This window comes from Ovis aries, chromosome 2 (genome assembly GCF_016772045.2).
Source record: "Ovis aries strain OAR_USU_Benz2616 breed Rambouillet chromosome 2, ARS-UI_Ramb_v3.0, whole genome shotgun sequence".
Taxonomy (NCBI): Eukaryota; Metazoa; Chordata; class Mammalia; order Artiodactyla; family Bovidae; genus Ovis; species Ovis aries.
The window spans coordinates 84,225,167-84,246,319 of NC_056055.1; the positions used below are offsets into that span (position 1 = coordinate 84,225,167).

Consider the following 21,153-nt stretch of genomic DNA (forward strand, 5'->3'; position numbering starts at 1 on the left):
AGCCCCACAAAAATAAAGAATTATGTAGAATCTTATGAATTTAGAAATTGAACACAGAGACCCTGTTGAATTTATTTAAAGTTGAGTGATTCAACATATTATAAATGAATTCCTTTGAGCCATTTACCAATTTTGGCTCTCTCCCTCAACTTTTCTTAAGGCCATCTCTTAATTTTTATGATCACAGAACTCTATTTTGTAAGTACTTTAAAATATATTAGCAGCTTCAAGGATCAGATGAAAGTGAAACTAGAAGTTAGGTCATGCAAAAGAAAGGCACCTCACTAGGAGTATTTTTAGTGTCTAAGAAGTAAAACCACACTTGACATTTTCTTAATCTTCTATTTCTATTAACTTATGAAACCTGGAACTGGAGGCTTAATGGTATTATTTCTACATTGTAATTATACTAATAAACATCTTTGTCCATGACCTTGGAATTTACAGTGCAGTAGGAAAGATTTATTGACTTATGCTTTGGAAGAAGAATGGGATTATTGCATAAGTAGATTGCATGCTAAGCACATGTCCTCGCATACCATTTATTCCAGTTAGTTTGAGCTGTTAACTTTTCTTTAGACTTTCTTTCAAAAATAGAGAGGGTTCTTGTTAAATCCAGATTCCTAAGAGATCTTTGTTACATTATTGAGTCAACTACAAAGTAACTACTTTACCTTGAAATGCACAAGAAGAATCAATAGGCCTACAAAACTGCCTTTTAAGAAAATGTTTGAAATCATATTTTTCCTGGTAGCCGAAATATCAGTGTGTATGGTTTTTCTTGGTTTCTGTCTTTCTCCGGTTTTGTTGCAATACTAAAGTGCCTTCGAGTTAGAGGCTGTTTGAGTATTTTGGTTTTGATTTCTCTTTTGTCCCCTGCCCTGGCCTCCTGTTTGTTTGTCTTACTTTCTGTGAAGAAGCACTGCTTACAAGGAATTTTCCTTCGGGTGCCTTTACTTTTTATCTTAATTTAATATCCCTATGATCTCCATTTCCTTTTTACTATAGTTGAAGTCTAAAAACATTTTATTTTTTAAGCGTTTAGTTGTGCAACACCATAGAAAGGCCACAAAAGTCTACAGTGGGCGTTTGCATGTTGAAACCTCTTCTCAAGTGATACGCAAGTCAAATCTCCTTCTCCTCTGATTAGACCTTGTTCACTTGTGACTGGCATTTGATCTCTTGGCACTCTATCCTTAAATGAAGTTAAATTTTAGTCTGAAATATACATTTCAGTCTGAAAGCCAGCATTTTCAAGTATATGTAAACTATTTGGAATTTTGTAAATGATATTCATTTATATTATGCCACATAAAATACATAATGACTGAAGTTGATTTTTACCATGTTAAATGAGAGTCTTTAGTTTCTTTAAATAATTTCTTCTATGATTAATTGAATTGATACTAGGTTCAAGATACTTTATGTATTATCAAGTGCACTTTTATAAACTTATAACATATTTGCTCAGTGGTTTATTTTATTGTTAACTATGGAGGGGGTTCTCTGTAATTTTATAAACATCCTTTGTGGACTGTAGTTCCAGGAACTGTTTAAATTTTATTAGCATTTGTTGCTGAATTAGAGATTAGTTTCTCAGAACTCTGCTAAGTAATGTGCAGATAATATTTCACCTGTTATTAAAACAATTTTTGAGATAAATATTATTATCCATAATTAACAGATGAGGAAACCAAGGCACAGAGAATTTAACCAATCCCAGGTTGCCAAGCTAGTGAATTGGTGGTACAAGGATTGAGCCCAGAGATGTTGATTGATAATGATGTTAATAATAGTAAGACTTTTCTCCCTACGACTGAGTTAATTGTAGTGAATGGATGAACCTAGAGCCTCTTAAACAGAATGAAGTAAATCAGAAAGAGAAAAACAAGTATCATATATTAACACATATATATGGAATTCAGAAAAATGGTACTGATAAGCCTAGTAGATAACAGACTGGTGGACACAAGCGGGGAAGGTGAGGGTGGGATGAATTGAGAAGGTAACGTTGATATATATGTACTATCACATGTAAAGTGGTGAGAAGTTGCTGTATGACACAGGGAGCCTAGCCCCGCATTCTGCAATGACCTAGGATGGGGGGATGTGAGGGTAGGGGGCAGGCTTACCAGGGAGAAGATAATATACATTATTATGACTGATTCATGTTGTTGTAGAGCAGAAACCAACAGAATATTGCAAAGCAATTTTCTACCAATTAAAAATTAAAAAAGACTTTCTCTATAAATATTGTTTGCTTTGAGTACACTATAACAATGATACCAACCATATACTAATTATAAGTATTCTGTGGTTTACTATGAAAATGCTTTTATTTGTTATTTTAGGAGGCCAGTTTTTAAATTAGTAAAGAGTACATTATAATTTAAAGAGCTAATCAAAATTTATTTACTGTCTGAAAGTGTTAATTTTAGTTTTCATTAATCTGAGACTTAGTCATGGCTTTGTTTCAGAAATATTTAACTGTGTTCAATTATAGTAACCAACTTAGAATATTACATTTATAATAGAGTGAGCATAAATTAAAATGTCCCAGACTTGGAGAAAATTACCTAATTATATCTTTATATTTGTAACATGATTAGGTGACAGTGTTTAACTCATTTTAGAGGTGATTTTACCTCTATATGTTCTAAATCATGCCTTTCTGTTTGTAGGAAACAGTATGCTCAAGTTTTATTTGGAAGTTTAGTAATATTTTACTGTTACATCACTAATTCAACATGCTATTTCAGAAAATACCAGGGCTTACTAATTTTAAAATTAGAATTTAATTTTAATATTTTCACAATTAAACCTAGTGAATGACTTTTTAGTGCTTCTATCTTAGGGAATGTATATAAGTGTTATTTTCTATGTTTTAATTCCAGAAGAATATATAAGGTAGTATTAACTTCTATAAAATTAAGATGCCTGAAACTATAAAGAGTAAAGCATATTTTTCAGTTTTGTCTTCTGATAATGAAAGCCATCCCAAATTCCAAAATGTTGTTAAGGAAGTGTATGTACTTTACCATGATTATTGTTAAAGAGTACCAACTAGGTAAAATCACTGTGATTGATGAAACAGTAACTCCTTTATAGTGGTTTTATCTTATTTCAGGAGTAAAGGCAGAGTATCAAAGTGGACCTGAATCATCAAGTGTGGTAGAAATAGAAATCATTTGTTTTTCTGATCTAAGTCTTGTGGCATAGAACAGACATAGAGTCCTTGTGCAATTTAGAAAATCGTTTGTCAGTAGAGAATGTGTATTTAAGACTTCTATGCTGTGTCATGGCTAAAAGTCTTAAAAAGAGGCAACTTGAATTATAAAGGGGATTTGACAAAATCTCTTGAATCAGATGGAAGAATTATGATGTGACTGTTAGCTTAAGAAATACTAAGGCTATTAGTGCTTATTTTCTGGAAGGGAAACAAATCATTGAAACCTTCTTTCTTAAGGGGCTGTATAAATGATAATGATTAAATTTAACTGTATATTACATATATCCATCTATATATAGATATTTTGACCATTCTATAAAGGGTTATGTAAGCTATATAACTGAGTAATTTCCTACCCTTTGTTGAGTAGAGCACATTAAAAAATCAATTTGAATTACTATTGTTATGATATCCTGTATATAAATTTAAACTAAGATTTCATGTTGAAAGCTGATCTTAAGAGAATTGTGTCAGTTGTGTTTTTTTGTTTAGTTTGTTTATATATATATTGTTGAAAATAATGGAAAATATTAATAAAAGAAAAGAGTAATTCTATTACCATTTTGATATATACCTTTCAAAACTTTAATGAATATATTTACATCATGTTAATATTTCTATCATATATGTATCTTAAAACTGTAGTATCATGTTTTATAGTATTATAGTACCACATTTTAAAATTTAGAAATATATCATGGTCATTTTAAAATGTCAATAAATATAACTTATTTTTCAGACAGGAAAGAAAGAGAACAGAGAATTGCTTAGATATATTTTATTAGAGTTTTTAAAATGAAATTATCAATTAAAATATGCATATATAAGTTAGGAAAGGCTTTGGAAGAAAACTATTTTAATGAATTATAACTGTATAGATAAATTTATTTTGATTTATAGTACATAGATTAAATATTTTTCTGTAAGATAGTGGTATACATTTATCATACCTTTATACTGCCAAAAATATCAAATGACTTGCTCTAGTTTTAATATGTAGTTACAATTAGTTTCTTCTGATGATCTAATCAGACTTGAAACTGATTTTCTAAAGTATCCACAGATGATTTCATAGCTGTCTAATTCCTAGAGTAAATTGTCACGTGGGAATAAAACTATATCAGTCAGTATATTATGTGTAATGTTGCAGTAACAAATGACTCCGCAGTTTCAGTGGCCTTATGATAGGCAGCTTCTCACATGTGCATACTCGTCACGGATTAGCTGTGCTTCTGCGTCGTGGGTTCCTCACTTTATGAGTGAGGCTGACAGAACAGCCTCTACCTTGGACACTGTTGGTCTCATGAAGCAACACCGTTTTAAATTCTGCCCACATTTCATTAGCCAGAGAAAGAAACTTGGGCACTCTTGATTCTCCAAGGAATATATAATCTTGCCAGAAGAGGCTCCATCAATTTCATAATCAAGCCAGATCTCAGTGAGACAGGAGAGTATGCTTCCCCCTCAGGAAGGTGGAGCAAATACAATCAACTACAATAACTAATTGTTCAAACTTTATAAAATACAGAGAAGATAAAGAATCTGTTTTCTTGTTAGCCATATTGATCAAATTTTGTATAACTTTACAGTTTAATATCTGTAACTGGTTTACTCTGGTTTGTTAAGACAGTTGAAAACAGGGAGCCATATGTCTCTTTGGCACTTTTTTTTTCGTTGCTTAGAGTTTTTATTTGTATAGAAAGATTGTTCAGTGTGTTATTCTGTTTTTCTTTAAATAAACTTGAATGTTCTAGACTAATAAAGTGTTGGTCACTCAGCCATTTCTGACTCTGCAACCCCATGGACTGCCACGCTCCTCTGTCTGTGAAATTCTCCAGGCAAGAATACTGAAGTGGGTAGCCAGCCATTTCCTTCTCCAGAGGATCTTCCATGTTTTATGAAACATTTTCTAGGCTCCAGAATCCTTATGCCTGCCTTTTCAAGGAGTTACCACTAGATGGTGATCTCGCTCATTTAGAAAGATAGAATAGCTGTGTGTTTTTCTTTTCTTCAAGTGAATGGGTTGGTTAGAGGGACCAGAATTGTAAACCATACTAATGTTATGGGAAAACCTTTATAATCAAAATGGTACTATTCATTGAGTATGTATATATACATGTGTGTACACAAGTGCATATCTTCACACAGGAAAAATTCCATTTGAAGCAAAGCTCAAGCAAAACAGTGCTTTGCTGTATTACTTCCTCAAATGATTTGATTATATAAAAATGTATACATACATATACATATATATTAAATAAATGTTTTATATATACATATAAATATTTCCAACCATTACTTCCAAAACACAGACACAAGTTTTCCTAAGTACAGTTTCTTAAGAAATTGTATTGAGGCTTGGGTCCATCTATCTGACTGCTTTTTCCTGGTACTTTGTTTGAATTTACTAACTGTTGCTGAAGCTGTGGTTGTTTTTAGAGGTGAACTTTCATCTTTATTTTAGCAGCCTGTGTGTTATTCAGTCTCAGTCTCTTTTTCTATAGTTAATAGAGTGAAGTGGGATTAAAATTTTTCTATTTCATGGAGATATGTTAAAAACTAACTTTTGTAGTTCATTAATCACAGAATGGGAGAGCTGGTACCCACTCTTTTAGTTATTTAGAAACCTTAATGGTTATTGCCAGTGGTAACTTTGTTCTAAACTTTTTTTGCCAAAGTAACTCAACATATATAACCAATGTGTTATTGATAAAAGTCTAAAAAAGTGTTTGAAATTATAGACTAAATGGTGTAGTTCTCCTTGAAAAATTGCTAAGTTCAATAGTAGATCCTTTCAATCATACATTTTTATGACACAAAGCTTATGGTTCTCTGTTATATGATTCAAAAAACATATAGGATTTCATGTGGTTATTAGGAGAAATATAAAATATTTGGCTAGGATGCTTCATTTATATCAAATAAATAATATGTGCTCTGCTTGAGTAGTATGAAAGTGAATTTCAGATAATGCTAAGGAAAATGATCTGTCACAAACCAGTTCTTTCTAAAATCCCTTTTTATCTAGCATATCAGTGAATCTTGATTCTCAAAGGTGAAATCTTATTAAAACTTTATTAGAGTCCAACTGAAGATGTAAATGAATGGTTGCAGTATGGCCTGAATGATCTCTTGTATTCATTCTAATTTGGCAGTTACAGTTTTTGTGTATGATCCCCGAGACAGAGATAAGAGAATGCTGCTGCGTGGCTGGGAATTGTACAAAAGCTCATAGTGAACAGTAAAGCAAATGCTGGTTGAAAGAAGTTTGTGGTTTGGGAGTTCGCTAATTCAAGTGTTCCCCACAAGATGTACTGATGCAACTCTGTGGAATACTTACAAAAATCATTTGCAAGGAAAAGTCTAGTTTTCTGACCGTATCTGGCCTATATGTACCTTTCTCATCTTTTCTCCTGTCATTCTCAATAGCTCCTTATCTTCAGACTAAAGTTACCTCTAGGATTTCTCAGAACATGCCATAGTATTCTGCCGAGAATGTACTTCACGACACTGGTCACCTAGCTTTAATACAAGGTACTTTTTAAACTACATCTTTTTAGATAGGAAGTTCTTGCCAAGAGGAGTATATTTTCTCTATTTATTAATTTACATATCATACTGCTGGTTTTGAACTCTGGCTCTGTGTAATCTAGGCACCTTACTTCAACTCTGTGCCTCAGTTTCCTCATTTGTAAAATAGGAATAATAATAAAATTTACTTCATAAAGTTGTTATGAGGGCTGATTGTGTTAATGTCTGGCATAAGTAACTATTCAGAAACTGTTAGCTATTATTACTGCTATTACTACTAGTATTTACAGCCTTGGCATGGATAGATGTATAATAAATGTATCTTGAATGATGAAGTAAATACCGGAGAGTCACATCCTATGTTTTGGTTAGGTTTTAGGATCAGCCTACAAAGCAAAAAATCTTACATGGCCAGAAGCATCTTTAAGAATTCCTCAGGAAATCTAATGGAATATTCGAAGTTAATAGTGGAAAAATAATTAAGCTGTTTCATTTTTAAATTCCTTCCTGAATATTCAATTCAATAAACTGTTCTTATTTGTTTTTATTTCTTTAAAAAGTCTTTTCTGGAGGGGCCAAACTAGAGATGCCATATTCTAGACAAACTCCAAACAGCTGGGTGTTCTTCCTTGTTGGACTATGTTACCATTTCTTCAGTTAGACACCAGATGAAGAGGTGGTTTTATGTTCGAGGGCCAAATTTGATGAAGGTACATTTTTTTATACAGGGGAACCCCTCTCACTTTTACCTCCTAGTTAGAGTGTTTGCAGTAATAGAGATATTTTAGCAGTGAGGGCAACCAGGTGAAACAGCAGGTTTTACTATAGTTGCCATTGGCTTTATTCACATGAATGAATATAATACAAGTCTATGAAGTAAATTTTCCTATTATTCCTGTTTTGCAAATGAGGAAACTGAGGCACAGAGTTGAAGTAAGACGCCTACATTACACCGAGTCAGAGTTCAAAACCAGCAGTATGAAATGTAAATTAATAGATAGAGAAAATATCTTCTTATTACAGGTTTGCTGTGAATAAATGTTTGTGACCTGGCACAGCATCAGAACTGTGGTAGTGAATTGCTGCGCTCCATCTCTCAGTTCTCTTCCTTTCCCCCATCTTCTCTCCCCTCTCCCTTTCAGAGTAATATAATGGGATGGTTTTAAGTCAAATACAACTCTACTTTCATATCTTAGATTAGCAAAGTTCAGTACTAATTACTACTTCTGTTACTGTAGTAGGATAATGTAGTCTGTATGGTAACAGTGCGTTAAGGGTGGTATTTAGATTAAATTAGATGCATAGATAGATGCATAGATTAGATGCATGCATAAATTAGATGCATTTACAGAGGAATTAAAATCTCCTTAACAGGAGGATTTAGATACAAGTACTGAGATTATAGAGCTTGGTGTACTGTTGTGAGAGTGGAGTTCCTTTAATAACTATTTTAAAAGTTGAGCTATGTGCTAGTTAACCAAACTTCAAAATCTGCAGGGAAAGTTCGTCACTGATGCCAACTTGTCAAGGAAAGCGACAGAGGTACTCCTTTTCTTTTTAAAAGGTGAAAATAAAAAAGCAACAGCCCAGTGTGGTTTTGAATTATATAAAATTCTGTGCTGCACTGACATGCTGCATAATTTATCCTTACTTTGCAAATATTTATTTCTTACTTCATTAGTATATAAGTGATGACAGTGATCTCACTTTCTCAGAGGGGACCTTGAATTGTGCATACTTGGATTTTTGATGTTGAAGCAGTGTCACTGTATAACACTAATGCCCTTATTGGAATTTGCTTCAATGTAAATAGAAAGCAACCATTTAAATAGATTGAAATGCCTTACTGACCTTACCAAGAAATTGACACATAGGTGAAATACTAGTTTTCTCCTTCCATGGGGAATTCCCAGTTAGTGGATTTTTATGCAAAATCTGGAGAGATGGTTACTAAAATTGTGGTGCAGGATAAAGAATAGGGTTTTAGACACATAGATGCAGAGAACACAGCACTAGTTATGACAGGGGAAGGGAAGTGGGAGAGGATGAGATGGGTAAAGGGAGTCAACTGCATGGTAATGGATGGAAACAAAACTTTGGGTCGTGAGAATGCTGCAGTGTATATGGACATCTTCATAAAATATTGTGTACATGGAACATATGAGTTATAAACCAGTGTTACCTCAACTGAAAAAAAGAGTAAGGGTTTAGATTTAGAAGACTTGGGCTCACATTTTGGTGTAAATCCAGCTAGTAGTTACATGATCTTGGGAACATTGCTTAACTTTTCTGATTCTTACTTTCCTTGTATGTAAAATAGAAGGGATAATGCGATCTATCTCACTGGACTATGAAGAATCAATTGAGTTAATATAACTATAAAATGCTTGTGTGATAATGATAATATGTTTCAGTTGTCACTCTAACTGTTTTTTCCCTTAGGATTTGGGTGAACTAAGTTAAAATAGCAGACATTTATTGCACACTTGTAATATGATAGGCATGGGGAAGGAAATGGCAACACAGTCCAGTACTCTTGCCTAGAAAATTCCATGGATGGAGGAGCCTGGTGAGCTACAGTCCATGGGGTCACAAAGAGTCGGACACGACTTCACGACAACAACGAATATGATAGGCATGGTTCAAGAACAGACCTAGTGCCTTCGTACAAAGGTGGAATGCTCAGATCAGGAAATGTAGGAAAGGTTTGTAGTTCAGAGTTTCCCCCTGTGAATATATCTCTAAAATGAAGATAGAAATCAGTGGTGAAATCTCATACAAAAAATTCACCCAGTGAATAAATTTTCTTAAGAAAAAAACTCAGACTTTGTTTTATCTACATTTAAATGTAAAAGAACCTAAGTTTATTTTTCTAATTTAAACTTGATCTTCACATTCTCATACTCAGCTGATATTGGATTTAGTTTTATTAATATTATTTAATATAAAACATATTCAGCAAATCAAGATAGTAATTTAAGTTTTATAGTACAATAAAAATATTAATATGAAGATATTTTAATTATTGTATAGGATTTATCTGTCCTATTCAATTACGTCACAAAATGAATTCTTAAAATTGAAAAATTCTTCTGACAGTAAGTTCTTTTTAAGTGTCAGAAATCCAACCATATGAAGCTCCTTATAAATTATTCATATTTCTCAGTTCTTAGTAGACATTTGTTTTAGGTAATTCTCAAATGATTTAAAAGCAGTATTTAATTTCTAAATGATATTTTCCTGTAACCTAATTCATAGCTTGACTCATTTGAAATATTGCTAGGGAATTCTGCAGATTTTTGGACCTCCACATAACTAAGGACTGTCAACTGGGTGAAGTTTTTAGAACCTGCTGAGCAGTCCGTAGCTGATAAAATCTAACAGGAGGACTTATTGTATTCCATCCCTTTATTTATTAGCTATTCACTGAGACAACACAGAGGTCGCGTAAGAGTTGGTTTTATTAGAGCAGCATCATGGTGGTTGTCACCTGCGGCTAGCTTCTGTCTCCTAAGGTCTATAGTGCAGCCAAGTGCAGTTTGTTTTATATTCTGAGAAAACATTGCTGCCACATTACTGCTTACATGCCATGTGTCACAGTAAATCTAGCTGGCTCTTGTCTGTACTTTTCTGAGTGTATTTTCTAGTTGAGAGGGCTCTCGTAATTCTCTTTATTATCCTCCTCTTTTTTTTTTTTGTCATTTAAAGTGTCTTTTAACAATTTCTCTCCCAGTTTACCTCATTACTGTCTAGCCCACTCAGTCTACCAGAGTTTTGTAGTACTGTGTGAGGCGTGGAACAAATGGTGTTAAATATGTTTGGAACACTTTTATGAGGTTCTCTTCCTTTCCACTATATTTTACTACTGATCATTTTCAGTGAGTTTACTGGACAGGATTAACGTTTTTCCTTTTATACTGATGGAATTTAGGAGGATGTTTTCAAAGGAACATGTGGAAATGTGGTGCCAATAATCATAAAGCATACAGCAAAACGTTATAGCATACTTTGAAATTTTGAAGGTGAATTTTCATTGCTTGTCTGCTCCATCTTTTGAAACTCATCTACCATGTGGTCCTCTATTAAAGTGACTTTTTTTTCACCTTTTTGTTAATGTTATTTTACCTTTTTCAAGTGTGATAGAAATACTTTAAACAATTTATGAATGTTTATATAAAGCTTATGTGTAAAGGATGATGTAAAATTAAAATAGAAACTCGTAAGTTGCTGTATAGAGAGAGATTTAAAGAAGACTGTGTAATAACACTGTGTAGAAGTCTAAGTGTTACGTTAATTATGCATATTAAATTTATGTAGCCTTCTACAGTTTATAGGACACTCACATCTGTGTCTTACTGGACATGTGAGTTCTAATAAGGGCTATTATTTATTAGTTCCCAAAGTGGGTAATTTATTTGATCTTTAGCTTTGGTTTATTAACATCACCTATGTTTTGCATCAGTCTATTATTAGAAAATAATAGAAGATAATGTCCTTAAGAAGATAACTTAAAATTGAAGACCTTTTAACACAAATTATCCATATAAATGTAGAATGCCAAAACTAAAATTTATTCATATATTAATTTTAGTACATACGAACATCTTTTACTATTATGTATTGATTGTAAATTCTCTAGTTGTTTGTCTCACAGATTTTCAAGCTTTATTATAAAATATGTCATTCTTTAGTTTCATCCCTAACTTGTGTACCCAATTATAAATCTGGTGGTTGTATCATTTTAAATTTATACTTTTTGTGGCAGTCTGCGTAGTTTGACTCACCCAACAGCTAACTAATTCTTGATTAATATGATTTTCTTGTGGTCATATTATAATGGTAGGGCAAAAGACATTGCTGTTTCTTTTTCCAACATGAGTTTTAATGCCTTGAGATGTTTTGCCTAACTCATCACAATCTAGGAATGTATATTCCAAAATTACAGTGAGACAGTAGTACAATTTTGGAAAAAAATGTTACAGATGTTCTTTTCTTAACCTAGGAAATGTAGCTTTGTTTTTTTTTTTTAACACTTGTGTTGTTGTCTGGTCTTACATTTTGTATGACTAACTTTTCTACCAAATTGAAAAAGCCATTAGCTTTTAGTCTGTAGGAATGTGGATCCATAGATATTTCCCATTAGACAAAAGAAAATCTATGGAAGTGAAATCTCCTGGGGCTTGGTCTTCATAGCTGGCGTAATGGTCTAAGGCGGTACAGTAGTGTACTTATGAGAAAGAGCTATGTTAGATGATTCCCTTAACATCCAGGAATAATAGTTGGAGATTTTTGTACATTCTTTCAGGTAACTAACTTTTGTACTTAAAGTTTTGTACATTTGTAAACTTTTGTACATTTATTAATCAAGTATTCTAATTCAGGGAATTCATGTTATAAATTTTATACTTTTGAAACTGTTAGTGAACAGAATTTAAACACTGTATATCTTGTGTCATTTAAAATTAGAGCTAGCTGTGAGGTAATGAGATATACTATATTTAGGTTGCCCTATTGTTTTGATAAGTTTTTTTTTTTTTAAAGAACTTCTTTTCAAAAAAGACCTCCATTGGTGATGGTTGCACAACTTTGTTAATATAATAAAACCCACTTAATTTTGCACTTTAAAAGTGTAAATTATGTGGCTTGTGAATTATATCTCAATAAAGATGTTATTAAACATTCCACTGTATAAAATGTTTTCATAGGTGCAAAGTAATAGGATTTCAATTTCTAGTCACAATTAATTTTTAAAAAATTGTTAAGTGTAATAAATGTTTAGAACTTTAGAAGTAAGTATGAAATTATGTATGACTGAAGAAAATGATTTGTGTTCTTATTCAGTAGTATAATCAAAGTGGTAACACTTCGATTATAGAAACTTCAGAAACTGAAGAAAGAAAACAGACATTTAAAAAACATGTCAGTATTTTAATATTTACATCTCTCCTGTATTCTACCCCTCAGCTTTCTCTGTACTTAACTACTTCGTTGGTATCCATACTTAACCTGCCATCTTTCATTAGTGATACATTGCTTTTCATGACCATCTTAGGAAAATAACTAGATGTAAAAATATCTTATAAGAGAATTTTAGTGAAAGCATTGGCTTTTCCCTCTGAACTATGAGAGGTATACATGAGCAATGACATCATTATCTTAAAAGAAATACAATAAATATCTTGCAGAATAGCTTCTAAAATGCAGTCAGCTTGGGATTTTGTTGTAAATAGTTGCTTTAAAACACTTTGGATTTAAAGTGAAAACTCAGAATGTTTGATAAATAATATTGTGGCATTGGTTCTTATCTAGGTGATATTTTTCCTTTTAAACTTTTGTTATATTTAGCATTAACTTTCTAATAGCTAAAATTGTTCACAACATAGTTTAATGATAAATGCAGTATCAGGCTTTGAATTTTTCTTTTTCTTTTTTTTTTTTTTGGTAAATATTAAGACCTGAGTACAAAATGAGGGCTGTATTATGGATTAAGTGAAATATCTCAAGGCTGTGCTCTTCTGATAACTGAACCTGAAGTGACCTTTCTCAGACACAATTACAGAGCTGTATGTTTTTCCTTTAATTTCATCAGGGGTTTAATTAGTATACAAATAAAACTTCCCTTATCTTCCTTTCTACCTAATTGGCTTGTCTTCGCTTATATATGAAGTATGTGAAAGTGGGCTGTAATTAGGGTGACCGTGTTAACCTCTTTTCCTCAAATGTACTGTTGCCTAAAGGCCTCAAGGCCTAAAAACAGTGCTTTGGATTATTGCTTTGCAATCACGATGGTTGTCCCATAGGTTTTCTCATGAGCAGAAGGGCTTTGGGTGCTGCAGGTTCCCACTGCTTAACAGGATCTTCATTCTTCTCCCCACTAAATGTTTATTGATTATCTTGCTGTTCCAGGCTCAGCCTCCAACAACTTAATATCAGGTGACAGTCAGGAGACTTCTCCAAGTAATTAGAGTTGAGCATTGGGGGAACAATTAGGAGCAGAGTTATTAAACTTGATTTATCCTATTCTCTCCTGAACAGTTTCTTGGATATCAGAACATCACACTTTCACAATCTACCCGGTAGAGAAATTAGTGGCTAACCTGCTGCTTATCATTGTTGCCTTGCTGCCCAGAGGCACACCTTCTTGGTTTGAGTCCTTCGGTTGGAAATATTAGAGTCTGTGAAGTTTATCATGGGTTTTAATTAGATAAATCTGAACAGGAATAAAGAAAAGCTGAACTTCAAACTTTATATGTATCTATAATATATTTTATAAATGGTGTACATACATATGTGTATGTCATATATATATATATATATATATATATATGCACACATATACATATGTTTTTCTTTTTTAAAAGCTCAGTGTTAGGGTTTTTAAGGATTCTACTTTTGCCATCAAAGACAATAAGGTGGATATCCGTAAAAAGACATATTACTGCATTGTGATGTTGCTCAGCTCTTTAAAATGAGACTTCTGTGTCCATAAGTTATATAAATGATTATTCTTTTTTCAAAACCCATTATCTCTTCATTTTTACACTAAAGAAGTATGATTCATACCACTTTATTTCTGTCATTTTTTTGTTTGTTGTCTGTAGGTTTAGTCTTAGAGTAAACTATTCAGCTGTACCTCTGACACAGTGTGAGCTTTAGGAGACTTTGGTGGCTCCCTGACCTTGCTCCTGAGAGAAGGAGATGAAAGCTGATGGAAGCTGGTAGATTTAGATATACAGTGGAGATTCTAATTCCATGAGTTATATCTTCTTTGGAAGGGTATCATAGAATTGCTGAAAAGTCAAGTGTGGTTTTATAGTGATTTTAAGGTCATGGGTTCCCTTAGATTGGACCAGTGAGCTTCACTCTGGACAAGACTGGAATCAATATCCTGAACGTCCCTCACAAATATACACCTCTAGTCATAAGAATTACTGAGCAAGAGAATTTGAATGGATTGGCACATTGTATTATTTCTGTTGGAAAAAGAACTCAAGCTTTATGTGTAACTGGTGGTGGATCATTAATTTTATCTTCATATCTGAAAAATAGCATTTTTTTATTACCTGAAAGATGTCAGAGATATTGACTTTAAAAGGACTCAAGTGGGTTTTATTTTCTTTAAAGAAAGAAATCTCATGATACTTCAGTGCCTTTAAATGTCTTCACATTGGCACAGACTAAGTAGGTTTAGCACGGCTTTTCAAATTTCTTTTTTGTTGTCTTTTTAAAGTTGGCTTGAATCAGTGACTACTTCCAAAGTGGGATATTCTTGAAGATCTGTTACTACTCAAGATTTTAAATAAAACATAATGTCTAAAAAGTAATCGTAGTTTGCTTATTTTTAGTTTTTGACTTGTATTTGTCTGACAGCATGCAGCTTGACTGTTTGAAAAGTAAAATACTAAATTAGAAAGTTTTTTGTAGCTTTTAAAAATACCTTATTGGTTTTGCTTTCAATTCACAGTGTTTATAGAGTGAATTAATTGTTTTAGCCCCATGCAGGCAGTTTGAGTTTTTTATTTTATTGCGAGTGCATTAAAATAATACTATTAGAAGAGTTTTAAACATGAAATCACTGCATTTTGGTTGTTCTTCACTGGGTATTTGAAGAATGGTTGTGAATGTTAATGTGTGGCTAAACTCTTAGAAAAAAGCAAAAATATGTGTATATAATCAATTATATAGCTCAGTGTCCAACAAACTTAATTGAAAAATTGGTTGATAAACTCATATTCTAGAAATTTCATAGGCAGAGGAATGAGCAGATTTTCAGTGCTAAGAGATCCTTTGATCCCTATATTATTTTACATCCTAGAATTTAAAATAAGAAAATGATCCTTTAACTTACAAGTTCTTAAAATCTTTAGCCTTAGTTCCAAGATGAAGTTGTACTCTTGTATCTTGAAACTTGTGCTAAGTGAATATTTCAGATTAAAGCACATAGCAAAACAAACATCAATCAACAAATTTTGTACTTCTCTGAGTAGGGAAATATTTATGGACTGTTTTTGTAATAACAAATTCAAGTATTATTTATAACTCTGTTGAAATGTTGATCAAGTTTGTGTTATCTCTGATACGAGAGGTTTTTTAATGGGAAACAAGTGAATTTTATTTTGGAGTCCAGTTTGTTTTTTTACCGAGATGTATATAGCAATCTGTTACAGATATATTTATAAAGATAGCAGTGATGCTTTTAAATCTTGGGTTCCCATTCTTTTATTGGTATCCTAACCCACCTTCTTCTCAGTCACACACACACTTTGGCCATATGATAGTTCTTGCACAGATTCTAAATTTCGTGTGTGCTTTCCATTGAGATCTTTATTTTTCGTCATTAAAGGAAAATGTAACCTGAGGTTTTTAATAATCAGATATTTTTACCAAAAAAAGAATGTGTTCTCCTTATAGTATTTTTTTAAAAAAATAGAGTTGTATTTTGCAGCTAAACATTTTTCAGAATCTTCTCACTTCTATCATTTCTGTTTAGCACGTATGTAAAATTTTTGCCAAAAATTTGTTAAACCTTGATGTGTAATGACCCAGGTCTACTTCTCAGTCAGTCTGTATCCTTCTTTGTTTAATAGCCTATGGCATAAATTGAAGTTAATTATCGGGGCTGACAAGTAACTCTGTTTTCTGTCTGCTTGCAGAGTCTCTCCGAGGCAAAGATGGAGCTGAGAAGAAAAGATCAATCTCTGCGTCAGCTCAATAGACATCTTACCCAGCTGGAGCAGGACAAGCGTCGACTGGAGGAGAACATCCACGATGCAGAGAGTGCCCTCCGCATGGCAGCCAAGTGAGCATTTGGACCTTGGGGAGATCACTTAAAACAGACAAAAGATCAATTCTTACTTTCATGCTCTGGGTTTTAGCCCTGGATAATACAGTGTTAGAAAACAAAAGTACAGCTGTCTCTCTTTGAAATTCTCTGATACATCCTCAAAAAGAGAAAACTCTTAGCTCAACATACTAAATGTATATTTTATTGAGAAATCTTAGAAAAGAATAAGTTTCTATATAACCGCTGATGTTGTGTATTTTAGGCTCTGTTGTAGTGTTAACTTGTTTAAAACCAGGTTTTCATTAACATATGACTCTTAATCTATAAGACAGTTTATTCCAAAGTTTTGAATAGTTTCCGTATCATATATTTCTCAACTCTTTCTATCCAATTGCCTTCCAAATTTGCTTCTGCATATATTATAATATTCTAATATTGCAGGTCATATTTTCATAAAGAAATGTTAGTATATAATCAACATGTGTATTATAGCATTTTTAAGTGCAATAAAAGCATGCTGATCATGGAAAATTATTTTAATTTTATGGCTTTATATTCAAATATGTTCAATAGAGAAAAATAGGCAGTTTTCAGAGTGGGCAACTATGTAAATGTGATAGGAGTGTTTTTCGTTTTACCAGGTAATCAAGTTGACATACACTGTGAAGTTCAAATTGAACAGTTCTCTTGGGTATTTTTATTTGTTCCCCGCATCAAATTTCATGGAGTACTTTAAGACAACCCTTTTTACAAACTGCATGACTTAAAGAAAATCTATTTATGGATTAAAGAAACATCTAATTTTAATACACTCACTGTTTCTAAACTTGGAGCTCTTGATTCCTGTACTTGCAAGTATGCAACACACATGTATACATATGTGTGTGTGTGTGTGTATGTGTGTGTGTATTTACAAATATATAAATACAACTTAAAAATATTTGGAGACAAACTCTATCCTAAGCACAACATGAAAATATGAATGTAGTCTATAAACTAAATCACAAAACAAGCAGTTTGCAATCCTAGGATATCCACAGCTTTGTCAGTTGGCTTGGGATATTGCTCACACATAATGAAAAACATGAGTTTACACAGTGCCACAATATTGGCATGTTTGAATACCCACCAATACATATTTGAATAATTGTAAAGCTCTATAACACTGTGCTACCATATTGGGTATATGTAATTGTCATTTTTTAAAAATATAAGTCTGACTGAATCAGTTTTTTGCTGTCATTTTTCAGTTGGTTTTCTCATGTCAAATGAGAATCTTAGCATAGGTAATTTTTAGTATGTCTTAGAGCATTGAAAATTCTAAGATTAATGAAAACAAGATTATAAAACCTCTAGATTCACATTGCATCTTCACAATACTACTGGTAATTCAGGAATTTGTTGTGTCTGAGATCTGTCACCATGGGCACATATTCTTAATAACACTAAAAAAGCTAATTTGAAATTTGGAGAACTAATACATTATTTATAGTTTTTAATTTGTAATTCACCATTAAAATTTTTTCTTCAGCATTTCCATCTAAACTGTTAATTTCATCATAAAAGCTAAATTCAATATACAGGGCTAGAGAAGAGAATAGTAAATTTGGATATTTCTAGTCAAGGCCATAAAGGGTTTTTGTGTAATTATTATAGCACAAAAAACCTGTCAAAGAGAAAATATTATTGTGCATAGTATGGCCATTTATATCCACCACTAATATTTCTAAAGTCTTTTTCATTAGAAGCTAAAAGAATGCAAGTTTAACCTTTTCAACACATTGTATATCAATTATGTAATCGTGATTTTTTTCTTTCTTTTTTCACTCTTTTTTTAACTTTGAAGATATTCATAAGGTTTTTCTCACCTCTAATTTACAGCAGGCAATATAACTGAAAATAAGAGTTAAATGTGAAAATATACTAGTGAATATGGTTAGGTTTTACACTTTTAGAAGGAGTACAATGAAAACCAACCCTTATTTTTCAGTAACAGTGACTTAACACTAAAATGAATGACAGTTACAGTAGGGTTTGGGTTTTACTAATACCTAATCTTTATTTTGTTTCTAGAGACAAAGAATGTGTTGCTAATCATATGAGAACAGTGGAAAATATGCTTCATAAGGTACTATAATTTTTCTTCAGTATTGTTCAGCTTGTATTATGATACAGTTCTCCTGGTCACTAATTTTATCAATATTAACTACAAAGTACTTTGATTCATTTTGTAGCTTTCTTTAAAAATAAGTTAACAAAAGGATCCTTTCAAATGACTGAAAATTTGTATTGGACAATGCTATATTGCATAACTTTTTTCAGAATTCACTTTATGTATGTAAAACTATGAAAATAGTGGTTTCTCCAAACTAGTATAATTGCACTTGAGTTGTTTGTGGTCTTTGCTCACTGAACTAGAGGTGATTAAGATATCGTCATGTCTCATAATGATAAAATGTTTGAACACACTGTCCCAAGTGGTGCTAGTGGTAAAGAACCTGCATGCCAGTACAGGAGATGTAAGAAACACCAGTTTGATCCCTGGGTCAGGAAGATCCCCTGGAGGAGGAAATGGCAACCTCTCCAGTAGTCTTGACTGGGAAATTCCACGGACAGAGGAGCCTGGTGAGCTATATAGTCCATGGGGCTGCCAAGAGTCGGACATGACTGAAGTGACTTAGCACATCATCCCTCTCAGCACTCTTAAACCTACTATCCTATATACATATACTTATATATATACAGAGAGACATCATATATTGTATTTGATAGTACTCATCTACCTTAACCTAGGCAATGATATTTTCCAAGCTGTAATTTATCTTCTTGGTAGGCAGGCACTTTACCACTGAGCCACCAGGCAAACCCCTTATTTAAAAGTAGAGAAACATTATTTTTGTATTTCTGTTATTGTTTAACAGGTAATTTGTTAGAGATATAAGTACCGAGTACTTTTAAGATATATAGAGTTTATGGATGAATCATATTTAGAATAATTTTTGAGTCAAATTTTTTTATGTAATACAGTTTTAAATCACTTAAAATCTCCTAAAAACTAATCCTGTAAGGAGATAATAAATAACATTCAGTTCAGTTCAGTCGCTCAGTCGTGTCTGACTCTTTGAGACCACATGAATTGCAGCACGCCAGGCCTCCCTGTCCGTCACCAACTCCCAGAGTTTACTCAGACTCACGTCCATCGAGTCGGTGATGCCATCCAGCCATCTCATCCTCGGTCGTCCCCTTCTCCTCCTGCCCTCAATGCCTCCCAGCATCAGAGTCTTTTCCAATGAGCCATCTCTTCGCATGAGGTGGCCAAAGTGCTGGAGCTTCAGCTTTAGCATCAGTCCTTCCAAAGAAATCCCAGGGCTGATCTCCTTCAGAACGGACTGGTTGGATCCAAGGGACTCTCAAGAGTCTTCACCAACACCATAGTTCAAAAGCATCAGTTCTTCGGTGCTCAGCTTTCTTCACAGTCCAACTCTCACATCCATACATGATCACTGGAAAAACCATAGCCTTAATTAGACGGACAAACTAATATTTAATATATTTTAACATCTTAAAAGCACTAGGCATCTGTATTCTTTGATGTTTTAAGTGACTAGCTAAAAGTGACTCACCAAAAGCATTCTGAAAAAAAAAAAACTGATTTTTTAAATTTCTGAGTGTTATTTTTAAGTCATATTTGAAACTGAATTCTCCTCCTTCCCATTTAAAATATTTAGCCTGTCAGTGTAGTTTAAATATGATCACATCAAGTTCAAATATGCTAGAAATCTGAAATTTAGGTTTGTAGGAAAAAAGACATTTTGGTTAGATTTTTTTTTTCAGTATATGTTGAGACTTTGGATAGGAAAAATAAATTATGTCGTGTACATGGCATACCTTTATACCAGTTAATATTGCCTTTGAAACCCAGTTGTTTGTCGTCTCCTCAGACAGAGGAAAATAATGTTGGATAGCAGCTGTCTTGAGTGTGGACTTTGACACCAGACAAAACCCATCATCATCTAAATGTCATACCTTACCCTTTTGTTGTGAGAATGGCGAAATATATCTTTTAAGTATGATAAAGACTGATTGCAACAGGACAGTTATAATCATAGAGTTCTTCATTTGCAGTTCTTTTGATTTTAACATCATATAGATAGAAAGATGTCTGTGGAATTGGCCTACAACCACTGTAGTTTTACTTTTGCTCTATGGCTTTTCCCCCCTTTAGATGTAATAGTTATTTTGCAAATTTCTGTATGTATAGTGATTTTAAAATTATAGTTACTTTTCAAGCTTGACTGGTGGCTCAGAGGTTAAAGTGTCTGCCTCCAATGCGGGAGACCTGGGTTTGATCCCTGGGTTGGGGAGATCCTCTGGAGAAGGAAATGGTAACCCACTCCAGTATTCTTGCCTGGAAAATCCCATGGACGGAGAAGCTTGGTAGGCTACAGTCCATGGGGTCGCAAAGAGTCGGACATGACTGAGTGACTTCACTTCAAGCTTGACATGAAATTTTAGGCTAATTGATTATTGGACTAATTCTCTTTTCTACAAAGTGTGGGTGAGAACAAATGGGTGATAAGGAAGAGACCCAGTGGGTCCTCTCTGAAGT

General features: G+C 33.1%; 1 protein-coding gene across 13 annotated transcripts in view; it reads left to right on the forward strand.

Annotated features, from left to right (window-relative positions):
- CCDC171 (coiled-coil domain containing 171) overlaps positions 1–21,153 on the forward strand; it is a 352,484-nt gene that overhangs the window by 195,768 nt on the left and 135,563 nt on the right. For all 13 annotated transcript variants that reach the window (XM_004004388.6, XM_060409497.1, XM_042243466.2 and 10 more), the window contains 2 exons: positions 16,414–16,559; positions 18,618–18,672. In XM_004004388.6, coding sequence (XP_004004437.1) covers positions 16,414–16,559; positions 18,618–18,672 — 201 coding nt within the window. The remainder of the gene's footprint in view (positions 1–16,413; positions 16,560–18,617; positions 18,673–21,153) is intronic.